This window comes from Dendropsophus ebraccatus, chromosome 1 (assembly GCF_027789765.1).
Source record: "Dendropsophus ebraccatus isolate aDenEbr1 chromosome 1, aDenEbr1.pat, whole genome shotgun sequence".
Classification (NCBI taxonomy): Eukaryota; Metazoa; Chordata; class Amphibia; order Anura; family Hylidae; genus Dendropsophus; species Dendropsophus ebraccatus.
Window position 1 is genome coordinate 145,668,630 of NC_091454.1, and position 15,948 is coordinate 145,684,577.

The window sequence follows — 15,948 nt, forward strand, 5'->3', positions numbered from 1 at the left end:
GTACGTTAAAATAACCAATGCCTTTTGATCTTTTTTTTTTTTATAATGGAAGTCTATGGAAAAAGGGACCAAAACAAATGCACACGAATGCATGTTTTCTGCATAAAACGGATGGAAAAAAAAAAAAACGGATTATAAAAATGCAGTGTGAAGCCAGCCTTATTTCAATTTGAAGAAAAGAACAGAAAACTTTAGTTTAACCCATTCTATCTGTGACTCAAAAGAGGAACCCTCTACCACCACTTTACAAGCTACGCCTGGCATTAGCTACGCCTCAACCTAAAGTGTAATAACATTCCAGGATGAGCAATTCTTCCTAACAATTATACTGTACACACCCTAGATACCTCCATACTGTTTGCATGTATCGTATACCTCTGGCCTCCCAAGTAAGATCTGCTCAGGCTGTATATTTAGAAAAGGGTTACTCTACACCACTTCCATTTTTAACCACAATGTCATGACCATCCCTAAATACATTTTCCACTTGACATCTGAGATCTGATAAATGAGGCTTTATTCCAATACTATTTAAGATATTTACCCCTGTGCCCCTTCTTGGCCCAAAGAAGTGACCCAAAAATTGTTGCTTGGCTTTTTTTCCCAAAAGATTTGTTGCTACAAAAGCCCACTATTAATACATTTCCAGATTATTTTATTGACATAGCATCAAAGAATATTCAAGATTATATGAAAAATGGATTTAAAGCCTGCAGTCCCCATTCATCTGCTAGTATGGAAGTTTAGACACAACTTGTCCAGCTACAAATGGAGTCCAAGTAGACACTGAGAGAGGCAGAGATATGTTATATGTCATCCCAGTGCTGGACTTATAGCCACACTGCTCAGCACGGCTTTATAATGTCCTCCTTGCTGCTGCTCTAATGTACAGCCTAAACATGACATGAATTAACCCATAAATGGAAATTTTATGTTGTTTTGGCCTACAATGACAGTACTCTCTGTGTGTTTTGCTACAGATACATTGGGACTGTAAAGCTACTCTTCTGTTTGGCAGTGCCATTGCTCTAGAGATGCTCTGGCTATGAAGACCTGTGATGAGTGGTGCCAAGGAGGTCATGACTTCAGGTCATTCCCATTCAGGTTGTTTGCAATTGTTTATCTTGTACTTCCTTAACACTCTGGAATCAGTAATAAGTAATAATAATATTGTTAATAGTTGGAAATGAAAAGATCTCTTCATCTAATAGCACCCTTAGAGTAGTAAATCTTGCATATCAGGAAAAGTCTAATGAGAATACAATTGATCTAAGACAACAGAACCATGTAGATGGTATTTAATATATAGACTATGGGACTCATTTATTATTGTTTTTTTGCCAATATTCTAGCGTTATTGTTGTTTTGCACAGGGCATACCATTTTACGTATTATTTCTACAGCAGTTTGCGCTATTTTTCAGCAGTTTACACTGACTGCACTATTATTTGTTTCCAATGGGGGCGTGGTTTAATGTTAGTAATTTTTGTAAGCCAGATTTATCAAAATAATTGCGCAGCAGTACTCTGGTCAGACTTTTTTTTTGTCAAGCTGTTAGCCAATAAAAAAGTTAAAAAAATTGGGCAACATTTTTCAAGGCTCGTGTTCTTAATGATAAATTCTGTGTAAGAACTGGGAATTTTTGTGCAGCATGTGAAAAGCGTGCAGGCGCAAAAAAGTTATTGCTTCCATGATACATATGCCCCTATGTCTCTATGTGCCATAGTCACCATTCTCTTATCATCCATGATAGATAAAGTATGCTTCCTGACAAATGGCGAGACAATACAATAAAAGCAAAGTAGCAGCAATCTGTGTAGAATGAAGTAACTTTCAGTATTAATCTTCATTTTCACTAAATATAGACTTTTCCTCATAATCCCTTTCTCTTAATTTCTCAATGAATTCAGATAATTAGAGCATAGCAAATACAAACCACAAAGGGTTCTGCCGAACAAATATGTAAAGAGATGGGGGCTGCTCTCCATAAGTCAGGACGAATAGGCTCCACAGATACAATGATTTTTGACTTTGCATGTCATGTATAAACAATACGTTGGATATTAAAATTCAGTTTGGTTCACAATTGTCTCCCTGGATGATCTTAAAGAGGTACCGCGCCAACCTCTCCGCGCACAACACACAACTCTGCTGCCAAGAGACCTGATAGCTTAAGGACATTTGCTTTAGATTTGCCCTCTGTCTTGTAAGGGCATCTGCACAATTTAAGGTTACCAAGGACACCAATGACTGGTATGAAACCATAGTAACTAATAAGGTACTGGTTTTCAATGCCTTTATAAAGAATTCTAGGGCTTTAGTTATTAATAAGACAAAACACGGACAGTAAACATTGAGGTCTTGCATTTGCACACTTTAATGGTCCACAAAGTACATGGTGCGTGCCTGGGTCTCATTTTCAGGAAACACCCGCATAAAACCACAATCGCTCCTGAGAGTGGGCAGAGGTGGAACAATATGAACTCTGCTAAACCTCAGTGTCACATAGTCCAACATCCTGCCACCATAGACACTGCCAATTCAATCAGATACCCTTCTATGATTTCCTTTTAACACTTTGCATATCACCTACATTATAGGAATCGGGGACCGATGTGTCTACTGTAACTGATGTGGTAGTTTCATCTGTTCATGTGTTATCGTAGGGTGAATAAAAAACTGGTAATGCAGCTGGAAGAGATGTTCCTATTAATAATATTGAGAAAAAAAAATTGAAATAGTGATGATTGAGTATGGAGTCATATCTGACACAATTTATCCCATGACCTGTATTCAAGAACTGCTGACACATATAACCTCAGGTGAATGCCTAATGTATGGCTGCTTGGCTCCTACCATACCCAACCATGGTGTAATCTTTATAACAGTTATTGGAAAGGAGTTTGGGATTTAAAAAAAAAGGAACTTTCTTGTACAGTATCCAGCTATTGTATGATTATAATGCTCTCTTGTAAGAAGACAAAGCGCTATGATTTCTTCGTAACATGTTACCATAAAACACCCATCTTCTTTAACAAATTTAAAGTAAAACCCTTGGGACTTTGAACTGAATTAAATAGAAAACAACATAGACATTGCTGGCCTATTTTCTAGAAAATGAGAGTGCGTCTATGGACGTTTGTAGACAGTCACCGGTATGAGTCGGGACCACACAGTTGTTTAACAATAAGGGGCAAGAGGGGCAAGTCTAACGTTCTATCTGCCCAAATGATGCAAATGTGCTACTTAAGGGAAAACGTTAAAGACAGACTATAAATCAAGACCTGATTTTCTTAGCTTCCTTATATTATTCTATGGAGAAGAAAACACAAAAATAGCAGACATATTTTTCAATTTACTATCAGCTGAAGCCTTATTACTAAGAATGCTTTACATGTATATACGCAAATATATACTGTGTATATATAGGCATGTGTTTAGCTTCTTACAGTCATAGAAACTATAGGATAGAACAAACATGTGTAATATGATAAAATTGGATGAAGAAGCCATAAAAAGATTTGGTAGAGACATGTCACGCTTGTATTTAGTTAACAGACTATCCTTTGGCTAAACTGGTGGCATACTCCGTTCTTCACCTGACCATGCAGGATATACATATATACTGCTGCTGATGGATGGCAGGCTTTTATAGCATACTTTTGTTAAAATATAAACATTCCTGACTCCTGTGTAAAATTTTCCACTAAAGCAGTCATGTTTGCTGTCTACACGCTATCGTATTGAGTACATGGTCACCCACAAACATATCATTATGACATCATTAACGGGATGTTGGAAAAAAAAAGACATTCATCGCATTCCACTTTATATCTATCACAATCTAAAATTTCTTACATCTGTCATTATTTTTATGTTTTTTATGTTCCTGTAAAAATGACCATGATGATTTTCAATGTATATCTAGGAAAGCTTTATGAGAGGGGGCAAAGTGTAAGACTAGAGAGCAATGGAAGGTACCACCCATAGCGGGAACACTCACAGCTTTGTTTCATAGTATATTCTCATGTGAGCCTAAACCTCGCTGCTGATGATGAAGACGAAACATGTTATCTATATTTATAAAGAAGACTTGTACTATTGTTTGTTCTTACTACACAAATGTACACTTTCTGTATATCTGGTAATTATTCCATACGAGTAGTCATAGAAGGAATACAAGACTATAGCTTGTGACGAGCATGGGTGGATTTATACAATAAAATGATAAATTAGGGTTGGGAAGTATTATTCCAGTCATACTGAGAAAACATCTATACCCTATAAGTACACAAACTGCTGCCAAACTAATGTCATGATACCAGAATAAAATCCACCCTCCTTTACTTAAATGTTACATACTGTCTGGCTAACACATTTTGCTTGTGGATATATGAAATTCACAAATTTGTGAATAACAGAATAAAAAATAAAATAAAATTTTATATATATATATATATATATATATATATATATATATATATATATTCCAATTAAGTCTAAATGATCATACAAATAACATACAGGTGTGGAAAGAAACATTAGAGCTGCTTCACCAAAATATCTAACATTTAATTCCTGATTCACTTGATCAATGGCCTCTCTTTACTGCAGCCTGTCGGGAATTTCTCACAAGACTCCCCCACCTTTGATTAAACGTATAGGGCACAGTATATTATAATAGATGTATTTAAATAAAATGAGCCTAGTCAGTAGTGGAAGTTAGTGTTACATTCAGTATATTGCAGCTATAATACAGACTACGGGACAGTAATCAGCACTCAAGACCAACGTGTCTGTGTTGTATTTTACTCTTTTTAGTTGACTTATCCAATTTCATACTTATCCTATTATTAAGCTCCGAGTTCCAGTTTTGATTGTACATTAGACACTAGTAAACAAAAGAAATATAAAAAGCTCTCAGACAAAATAAAATCTTCAATGCTTTATTGATCCACATTAAATAGCTAATATATCATTGACGTATTTCGGGAGCATGCAAGCGCCCTTGGTCTTGGCTATGACTAAGGATGCTTACATGTGTCCATAACACATCACTGCCATAATAGCTTTCTAAAATGGATCAATAAAGCATTGAAGATCTTATTTTGCCCAAGAGCTGAAATCTCTTTTTTTATGCATCTATTGTATTGCCTTATTGGTCTGGCGGCTTTCCATGCTCCCTAGTTTACAAAGCCCTACTGAGTACAGGACACTGGAAGTAGGTGAAGCAGTGCTAGTTAACTTTTTCTGTGATTGTAAAGAAAATATAGTAAGGAAAGTTGACGCAAGTTGGGCTGATAAGCATTGTGGTGAGGATCTTGGCACATGCGTGCAATCTCTAGGCGTTACAGCTATTCAGAATATATATAGTGAGTGGTCCACCAATGCCACATAGATCTCTATACTGAGCCACAGTGCTAAATGTTTTTTATAGCTTAACCACAGATATGGTCAGTGCAGGGCAGCACTTTTACTTTTATAAAGTTCATTTTTTGCACGCTTTAACTTTTACTGACCTCAGTGGAAAACAACCTATGGTTTTAAAGGGACTCTGTCACCTCCAAAACACTTGCTAAAATTAAGTTATTAGTCAAGTATACATCAGTAGAGTATACAACGCAGATTCTATATCTGTATTTTGTATCTTTCTATGTTCTTGCTTTGCTATAAGCCCACATATGACAGAGTCTAAGTAGTCCTCTCCATTATATTCCTGAGCTAAGTATATTATATATATGTATATTAGTTGTGTAAATATGACGTCATCATGATTAAACATTTAGATTGTTCAATGATACGAGCTAAACCCATTTAACCTCATCATCACTATTCTGCTTAAAACTTTGTCAACTTTCTAGATGCCAGTCAATAGGTACATGCCTATTTCAGCCAAATCTATCATCTTCATTGACTTTAATACAATTACTGCTTTAATACCTTTTTTTTTAACAACTGACTTTACAAAATACAGGTATGCCCAGTTCCCTGAATGCAGACAGGTCGAACAAGAGTGGTTCTTGCTTAAGGCGAAATATCTGTTCACAATGCTGCCTCCAATAACCCCATTCTTCAGCTTCCTTATGCCGAGGCCCATAAATTCATCATTTATCGTCAATAGAGAATGCAGAATACAGTTATATAATAAGTGAAGATTATATCCACTAGTCCAAGTGTATGTAATAGACTTAGGGTGTCAGATATAGCACACATTGGCATCTCAGAATTAGCAAAAGACAGATGTCAGGAGGTGAGAGCAGGTTATACATAGTAGATCTGTGTCGGATATAGTACAGCTGAGTTTGTTTATTTCCTAAAGGGTCATTTATGTTTTTACTCAGAAGTATAAGTAATAAGTAATAGAAGTATAAGTAATCCTTCTGCACAATCTCAACTCTGGAATTCATGACTATACATAAGCTATTCAGCCCTAAGGTTAAAACTCAGTTTTGGTACGTCTCTGTGAGAAGAGTTCACAGATCAAAGCAAATAGTCACAACATCATTGTCATTATTCTAGTAGAGGAACTAAAAACACATATCTGGTTGCTAAGTTTTACAGCATCTTATAAAACTTTTTGACCCAAATGATTAATAACCCTGACATTGACTACATACAGATACATACGGGTTAGACACATAACCACAATGACTGTACGTAACACCTCAATACTACAACAGAACTATGCATAATAAAGGTGAAGAAAAGAAACCAAAACAACAATCTAAACAACCACCTAAACCAAGGAGATACTGTGAAAATGTCAGCCGCATACTGAATCTTATAGTAAATGGGACCTGGCACAATATCCTGGACCAGTATATAATGATGCATTAGTTCTGCTGCACTTTGGGTAAAGGTAGATGCTATTGTAACTTTTTAAATAAAGGTTACCTTTAAAGATGTAGCAGAGCTGGGTTTGTCATTTATCTCTTAAGGGGTTCTCTTTCAAGGAAAAAAAAAAGTAAGATGAGGTTTACCTGCACTCTATACAATGCGAATATATTACACTAAGCTATAACAATGTAACACGCTTAGCTCTACTATATCTATATGAGTGGTATGAGGAACATAACAGCAGACAATTACTAACAATACACCATCATAAATCCTTTACTAAAGCTGATAGCAAATATAAAAGGTATAACTGAAGGTAACAGAACATAAATCAGGAACATTAGATATGACTATCAGACAGCACAAAGCCTGAGGCAAACCTCGGCCAAAGAGCTTACACTCTAGAAAGTATACACTGTTACCTCTGAAACAGCCCTAAATGATGTAACACAAGGAGCCGACTGAAACTACCTTAACAATAGAAACCGCTGTCACATAAATGAGGTGTGGAGAAAATATATTTATATCATATTGGAAGTATTACATAGGACATCATGTACAAAAACAGAGAAGTATGCCGGAAATGTTGTTTTGTCATTACTTTATGGGTATTTTATAATAACAACAAAATGAGAACATATTACATTCTAAGAAATTGAAAGAAATTCAATGGGAAAACATGAAGGATGAATTGACAATTATTCATTATGGGAGTAGAAGTAGGAGATTTCATTTTTTCATACTTTCTAATTTGCTGTGCGGCGAGCGGTTGCTATGTGCTAACCCTTCATACACATCAATACTATGACAATATTCTCTGAAACTTTATTTCCTGTGTCTGGACTCTCACAGATAGGGTTCTCATTACCAGCATCGCTCTGGCCTACTCTGTTCACTATTACACCAGTAACTACATTATCTCCTAAGCATGAAGCAAAGGCCTGCCAAAATCTAGCTCCCATATGCTAATATATTCTATTACGTAGGTACTAATAATAGATATCATTAGAAGATTTATACTACACTGCATTATATAAGATTTTATATATATATATATATATATATATATATATATATATATTTGTCCTGTATTAGGAAACACAATAGGACACTTAAAGGAACAGCTAATGAGTCCCAAGGTTCAAGAGTTTTCATGACCTTCCTCAAGGTTACTCAGGAAACTTTTGACACAATTCCCACTTCTCACCAACAAGGTTACAGTAGTCTAATTGTGTTATATAATGCAGCAGAACATCCGAATCATTGTTACATCCCTTTACATTGGCTGGTGGCAGATTCACTGTAGACCTGGGAGAGAATCTGCTGCTGAGATCCATGGCAGACTCAGGATTTTGTTGTGGGTTTCCACTTGATAACCTGTTTAGGGGGCACTTGTCCTGGATTCTGTGTCAATACGTGACATGTTACTCCTTTATTTCATCTGGAAATAAAATCCATGCTGCATGAACGACCACGCAGATTTCAATGTAAAATACACGCTGAATTCATCCTGTGAGCCCATCTATGGGCTGAAATCACATCTGCAAGTTTAGGTGCAGTTTTTTAGGAGTAAAGCCAGAAGTGGAACCTGGAGGATGAAAAACTTTATGTTCTTCCTTTATAATTCTCTGTTGTAGAATTTTTCCTATACAATACCCCTTACTTTATGAGCCACTCCTGACTTCAGAACGCTGCACCCAAACAGCATGTATGGAAGCATCCTGAACATGAATAACTATCTGCCACTACATCTTGTATAGCAGTATACCAGGGAATATCCTGACGCAGTTCCTTCCCATTGGAATGCTTTAGTGATGCTTCCAGGTTATCTAGGACTAGTGTACCAAGTATTGCACAAAGAAGACAAGAGCTGGGTATCAAGTACTGATGTGAGTTAGCACAGACGTCATGGACAGCCTGATGTCAGCGTACACAAGAGAAACTCCTTATGTAATCGCTAATGATACCGAGTGGCAGGTTAATGACAGCTAAGTATGAACACAGACAAAACCACAATTCTCCCCAACTCTAAGAACTAATAGGCCCATGGCCTAAACCTGCTCTGTGCCCTGTGTGGCTGTAGCTGCAAGTTTCTGTGAAACACACTGCTTCTTTTCTACGGGAACATTGAATTCCACTCCATCAGCAGTTTTACTTTATCTATGCTAACAATTTTCCTGTGGCTTTGGGGGCTGGCACACAATACTACCAGTAAAAGACAGGACATACTGGTGGCCGGGCCTCTGATTTCAGGCAACACACTGGAAACTGTGATAGAAGTGCAGGAGTAGAGGGGATCCAGAAGTGTCAGGCATGAACAGCAGCTGTATTCACATGGAGAATCACTTCAAGCTGAGTGCTATGTACTGCCTGCACAACCTGTCCCATATACTGCCTGCACCACCAGTCCCATATACTGCCTGCACCACCAGTCCCATATACTGCCTGCACCACCAGTCCCATATACTGCCTGCACCACCAGTCCCATATACTGCCTGCACCACCAGTCCCATATAATGTCTGCAACACCAGTCCCATATACTGCCTGCACCACCAGTCCCATATACTGCCTGCACCACCAGTCCCATATACTGCCTGCACCACCAGTCCCATATACTGCCTGCACCACCAGTCCCATATACTGCCTGCACCACCAGTCCCATATAATGTCTGCACCACCAGTCCCATATACTGCCTGCACCACCAGTCCCATATACTGCCTGCACCACCAGTCCCATATACTGCTTGCACCACCAGTCCCAGACGCCATCTGCACCACCGGTCCCAGACGCCACCTGCACCACCGGTCCCGTACACCACCTGCACCACCGGTCCCGTACACCACCTGCACCACCGGTCCCGTACACCACCTGCACCACCGGTCCCGTACACCACCTGCACCACCGGTCCCGTACACCACCTGCACCACCGGTCCCGTACACCACCTGCACCACCGGTCCCATACACCACCTGCACCACCGGTCCCATACACCAACCGCACCACCGGTCCCATACACCACCCGCACCACCGGTCCCATACACCACCCGCACCACCGCTCCCATACACCACCCGCACCACCGGTCCCATACACCACCCGCACCACCGCTCCCATACACCACCCGCACCACCGCTCCCATACACCACCTGCACCGCCAGTCCCATACACCACCTGCACAGCCAGTCCCATACACCACCTGCACAGCCAGTCCCATACACCACCTGCACAGCCAGTCCCATACACCACCCGCACCACCGGTCCCATACACCACCTGCACCACCGGTCCCATACACCACCCGCACCACCGGTCCCATACACCACCTGCACCACCACTGCCAGCAGAACCCCAGCATGTTCCTCATATCCCCAGTCAGTAGCACTGCAGACAGTATGTCCCCTCGGAGGAGGCAGTCAGCAATACATATGTGCAGAGGGAGAATACATGACAGGCAGGTAAGTCTCTACCTACCTAATGCACATATGTTACCTAGAAGAAGAGACCTGCTGGAGTGACAGATATGGCTGGAAGGAGGGATCCCGGGGCCGGTGTCCTCTCCTGTACCCGGCTGGCTGATAACATGGAGCAATAGACTGCACAGAGGGGCACAGCAGGGCACATAGCCGGAGCTCGGTCTCCCTGGTCTCCCTGGGCCGTGACGTCGCTCCCCGCCGCCGTGGACTATCATCCCTGCACTTCCTGCTCCACATGCCACCTCAACACTGGCAGCCACAGGATCCCGGTGCCGGCAGAGGATCCCGGTGCTGGCAGCCAGAGGATCATCCCGGTGCTGGCAGCCAGAATATCATCCCGGTGCTGGCAGCCAGAGGATCATCCCGGTGCTGGCAGCCACAGGATCCCGGTGCTGGCAGACACCTCGCCAACTCCCCAGTAACCGGCTAAGTGCCCGTCTCTGCCCCCTTGCCCTGCACACAGTCCCTCCCCAGAAAGCCATGACCGTAACTTCCCCCTCTCCCGGAGGCTTGCCGATGCCAGGCCGCTTTCTGTCTAACCCCGGTGCCAGTCTTCGCCTGCCCTGCCTTTAGTTTAGCAGAGTGCCAGTCTGCCCTGCTGCCCCCCGCACGCCCTCCCCCCGCGCTTTGCCGGGTACCGGCGGTCGCGGTGCAGTCTCTCACCTTTCATGGCCGCGATCACATAATACATGGTCACCGTGCTGTACCCCGGAGCCCCCCGAACACTCCACTGCTCTCAGCTGCCAGCTCCGCTCTGCCGCATCCCCCGCCCGCAGCTGCCATATGAGAGTCCATGTGACCCGATCCAAACACGCCCCGAAATCTGACAGCGGGCACCGCCCCCACCTCCGAGCCTGACCAATCAGCGGCGGGGATTCCGAGAAGGGGACACACCCACCAGGGAGCGCACCCGCCTTACACGTGGCCGGCTGGTGACAGCGGCGAGAAGACAGGGAGGAGAGCGGGGGCAGCGGGGACAGGTGAGCGCCCCCAGACAATCCGTCCCGTACTAATGTCCCGTATACACTATAATAGCGGGGTCTTCTGCCAGAGTGCAGCCAGGGATTGTGCAAGTATGGGAGCCGTCACGTTATAAGTGCAGTCCCGTCTGCACACATGGAGGAGGAGGAGCTGAGCAGATGGATGAAAACTAAACAATAACTTGTCATTTATTCATTGAAATCTTTGCTTATTCTGGAATAAGTAGTCAAGTGGGCGGTGCTAACCAGTGGCTGATATATAATAAACGGCTGTCATTTAACTATGTAGGACCGCCCACTTGACTGAAAAGAAGAGATTTACACAAACCACATGTTGTCCTGCAACTTTTCCCATAAAACATGTTCTATAACATGATGCCGGCAGACTGGACTGCATTATCAATGTGACAGGATCCCTCTAAATGAAAACTAATGGCAGGTTCCAACCTGATATGGGGCAATCAGGTGTATTCATTCCAGTACCCTGTGTGTACAAGTGACTTATAGTGTCCCTGTTTAACACCACTAAGGGCACGTTATACATATTGTTCCAGTAGCCCACTAAGGGCACTTGATATATACTGTTCCAGTAGCCCAGTAAAAGGCACGTGATACATATTGTTCCAGTAGCCCAGAAAAAGGCACGCCATACATACCGTTCCAGTAACATTCGTACAGCATGATGCGTGATATGCGCGAATAACGTGCCGCTCTAAGGACGCCCATTGGAATCATGTATGTAACGCTGCACGAGAAATATGAACGAAATGTGTGAACATTGCCATAAATGTTCATAAAGCGTTTGCAAATATTTTTCCTTCGCAACTGCAGAGAGTGGCATTATACTGCGATTTTGGGGTGTTGGGTGCACCCAGGCATGCTCCCCTTAGGGCTCGTTCCCACTGAGCAAAAGCAGCTGAATTTCTGCGCTGAATCAGCGCTGAAATTTCAGCCGTTTAAATAGGTGCAGAGCTAATTTCCATTGTGTTGAATGGAAATTCTGCTCTGCAGTTCACACAGTGGAATTTCCGCACTGAACTAATCCGCTTTCCGCCAGAAGAATGAACATGTTCAATCTTCCGCTAGCGGAAGCCTATACAAATCAATGGGGCTCTGATTTTCTGTTTCAGCGCGGAATACGCGCGGAATCGGCGCGGAATACAAGCGTAATACAAGCGGAAATTACTCGCTGAATCAGCGCGGAAATGGGGAAAAGGGGGGGGGGGGAGGATTCTAGTATATGTTCTGGTATAGTCTAGTTTACTCACCAAATACTCGCTGAATTTCAGCGCTGAATGCATGCGGATTCAGCGCGGATTCCTCGAGTATTCCGCGCTGAATTTGTCAAGAGCTGATTACGAGCTGAACACTTTCCTAGCAGAATACGCAGGGATTCTGCTTACATTCTGCTTATATTCTGCTCGGAATTCAGCCTCAGTTGATTTCAGGCGGAAATATTTCTTTGCGTAATCCGCTCCTTTTGCTCTGTGTGAACGTAGCCTTAATGTCCCAGTGTCATTCCGGAGGTGTTTGCATCGTTTAGGGAGGTTTTATGAGTGAATTTTGGGATTTTGATTTCCAAGTGCCGCAAATGTTTTTCCCATAGACTATATTGGGATCGAATACTCGTTCGAATAGTCGAATATCGGTGCCTATTCGATTCGAATTCTTGAAAGTCAAATATTTCACTACTCGCTCATCTCTACTCCTGACTAGCACTTCCACTATCTACTGGGGGGAACTGGGGGAGATACCTACCATGGTGGGCACTAGCTACTGGGGGGAGATACTAGGAGAGATGTCTACCATGGGGAACACTACCTAATGAGGGGGATACTGGGGGGATGCCTACTATGGGAGATACTAGAAGAGATACCTAACAGATGCTATCTACTGGTAGAGATATCTACTGCTGTCAGTTGGGTGACTACATAGGAAATACTACATACCTGGTGTGGGAGGAATTACCTACAATTAACTACCAGGGAGACTACCTGGTGAGGGTAGAGATTTGCTACATGGAGGATACTATGTATTAGGGGTTTACCTATATAGAGAGGCATAACTATAATACACTGTATGTGCAGAGAGATAGAAAGAGGCCTAACCACTATATGGAGGCACTACAGATGTGGAGGATGACGATGGTGCAAGATTAAGATAAAATGTTCAGTAAATTCTGTGAAGACAGGCGGATGAAGGAAAAAAAAATGGAAAAGTGAGCAAATCCGTTCAGAGAAGATGTCTCCTGTAATTCGTTCACAGAAAAATTCCCCCTATGACTCACTGGATGTAACTGCACTGTAATCACTTATATGATGCATAAAGCCTATGTAGAGCCTGTATCTACCCCAATACAGTGACTGTATGAAGTTATATTGGTCTTTATACAATCGATTTTATTCAGTAGCAAAGTTGTGGCATTAGTCAGTATGTGGTGGTATTTGTAATGATGTGGTAGTAATATTTGCCCGTTGTAAATTAGTACTGTTGGTATTACTGCTCTTAGTATACTGGATTTGGTCAATATTAGTATGGTAGTAATACTAGTGGTCATGGTGTGGTAATATTACTTGTCCCTTATATACTGGCATTATTGGTAATATCAGTCTTGGTATACAGGATTTGGTCAGTAACAATATGGCGGTACCACGTATGGTGATAATAATGGTAGGAGGGAGGCAATCAAAAGTTTGCTATGGGGCCGAGCAATTTCTAGTTAGTTATGCCCTGGCTCCAATGTCTAGGCAAGAAAAAAACCTTTGAATTAATGTGCAAATTACTTCTTTAGGTGCATTGGTGGTATGGCTTCATTGCAAGAACACTGGTAATCTCACCCACATTACGCTCCTCTGTCACTGCAGCAATGTTCGCCTTGTATTTCAGGTTCCTGAGAACATGAATTTTTAGCAAGTTCACTCATCTCTAGTGCTGAGTTTAGTTCTAGTGCCATTGTTGTACTAAGCTTTGTTGTGCCACTGTATTGATCATGTTTATTTCTGGTACTATATATACTGAGCTTTGTTTTGGTGTGTAATTTATGCCATGAGCTTGGTTCTGGTGTGGTATATATGTAATAAGCTTGGTTCTGATATGGTATATATGTTATGAGCTTAGTTTTAATACTGTACCTATTTAATTAACTTGGTTTGTACATATATTTATGTAATAAGCTTGGTTCTGATACTGTATATATACTGGGCTTGGTTCTGGTACTGTATTTAAGCCCTGATCATTAGTTATGATACTGTACTTAGGTACTGAACATTGTTCTGGCACTATGTATATGTAATAAGCTTGGATTCTATTCTCTGACTATGCACTAAATGTTTGTATGTAGGGGTGTGAAAAAGACTGGGATATTTGCTGTGGCAAGCTGTGCATCCCACAATCAGACTGAATAGGCTGTGCACGCCTATGAATGTGTGAATGTAGGTGTGTGGGTAGGTAGGTATGCGTATGTAATTATATTCATAGTGTGGCAAACCAGTTTTTAATTCTAGGCTGGGGGGTGGGCTGCACAAACGTGGAAAATGTACAGGATATTACTGTTACATACATAAATATTTATTTATTTAGATTTACATTAATAAACAGGAAGTAATATTAGAATTGCTGATCATTATTGGGAATAATGTTCTGCACCTCATGTAAGGAACCTGTTGTTAAAAAATCCCAGCCCTGGTTACCTACCTGTTAGATACATTTCATCCTAGGCGGGAAGTTCCTTTCTGCCCTCAAGAGAGCAATATGCTTGAGAAATGTTCCTTTCATTCAGGAGAACAGGGTTCTGGCTATACTAGTCAATTTTGTACATTTTATGGTATGTTATATAAGGAGCAGCATTGTATTTACACAGTTATAGACCTACTGTTGGTATATATGTATGCTTACATGTAGACACATACATCCATATAATATATGTTTAGGGACCAAAGATGGGGATCTATTCTAAAATTCTGTCTTGGGCAACAAAAGAACTGACATTGTCCTTGATTTTGACATTTCCAATACATTATCCACTGAGGAACTTCAACCTACATTGTAATACATTTTGGGGACCTGCCTCTTAGCTTGATAGATATGTCGCTTAGTTGGTTAGAATATATCTTGCTTTCTATGTATTTCTAGGTAAAGACTGTCACATAATTGTGTAAAAACTCTTTACTATTATACTGAATGGTCACTGGTGTGTAAAAAAGCACTCTGTAAATTTTTTTAGCCACATAATGCACACTCACCCACGGTATTCCTGTAGTGCCATCTATTTCCTCCCAGCTGCATCCATGCATTTCCTTCCTGGAGCTAGGTCATATGACCATCAGTCTGACAACCAAAAAACTAGAAAGTAATGTGTCCTTTGTCAGCTGTGAAGGACATGACTATATCATTACCTATTGAAATCTCAGTGACAGTAAGAGAGTCCATATGCTGATCAACTGCAAAGTGATACAACTGCATAAAGCTGAAATAAAGCCCAAGGGCACTCACCATAGTGGAAATGGTCTGAATGAATGTTTTTGCGGATCTAGGCAGACATCAGAGACGCCAACAATCCCCACTGATTACAGGCGTTTCACGCGTCTAAGCGTGCTTCTTCAGACTCGCTAAGACATTAATTTTATGAAGAAGTGAAGACAATTTCCACTATGGTGGGTGCC

General features: G+C 41.4%; 1 protein-coding gene across 2 annotated transcripts in view; it reads right to left on the reverse strand.

Annotated features, from left to right (window-relative positions):
- Positions 1 to 15,948, reverse strand: part of RORA (RAR related orphan receptor A) — a 295,203-nt gene that overhangs the window by 37,271 nt on the left and 241,984 nt on the right. The window contains exon 1 of one of the 2 annotated variants that reach the window (XM_069981430.1): positions 10,971 to 11,058. The exons of the other annotated variant lie outside the window; for it this stretch is intronic. Coding sequence (XP_069837531.1) covers positions 10,971 to 10,998 — 28 coding nt within the window. The 5' untranslated portion in view covers positions 10,999 to 11,058. Of the gene's footprint in view, positions 1 to 10,970; positions 11,059 to 15,948 lie in introns of those variants that run through there. 2 annotated transcript variants of the gene reach the window in all.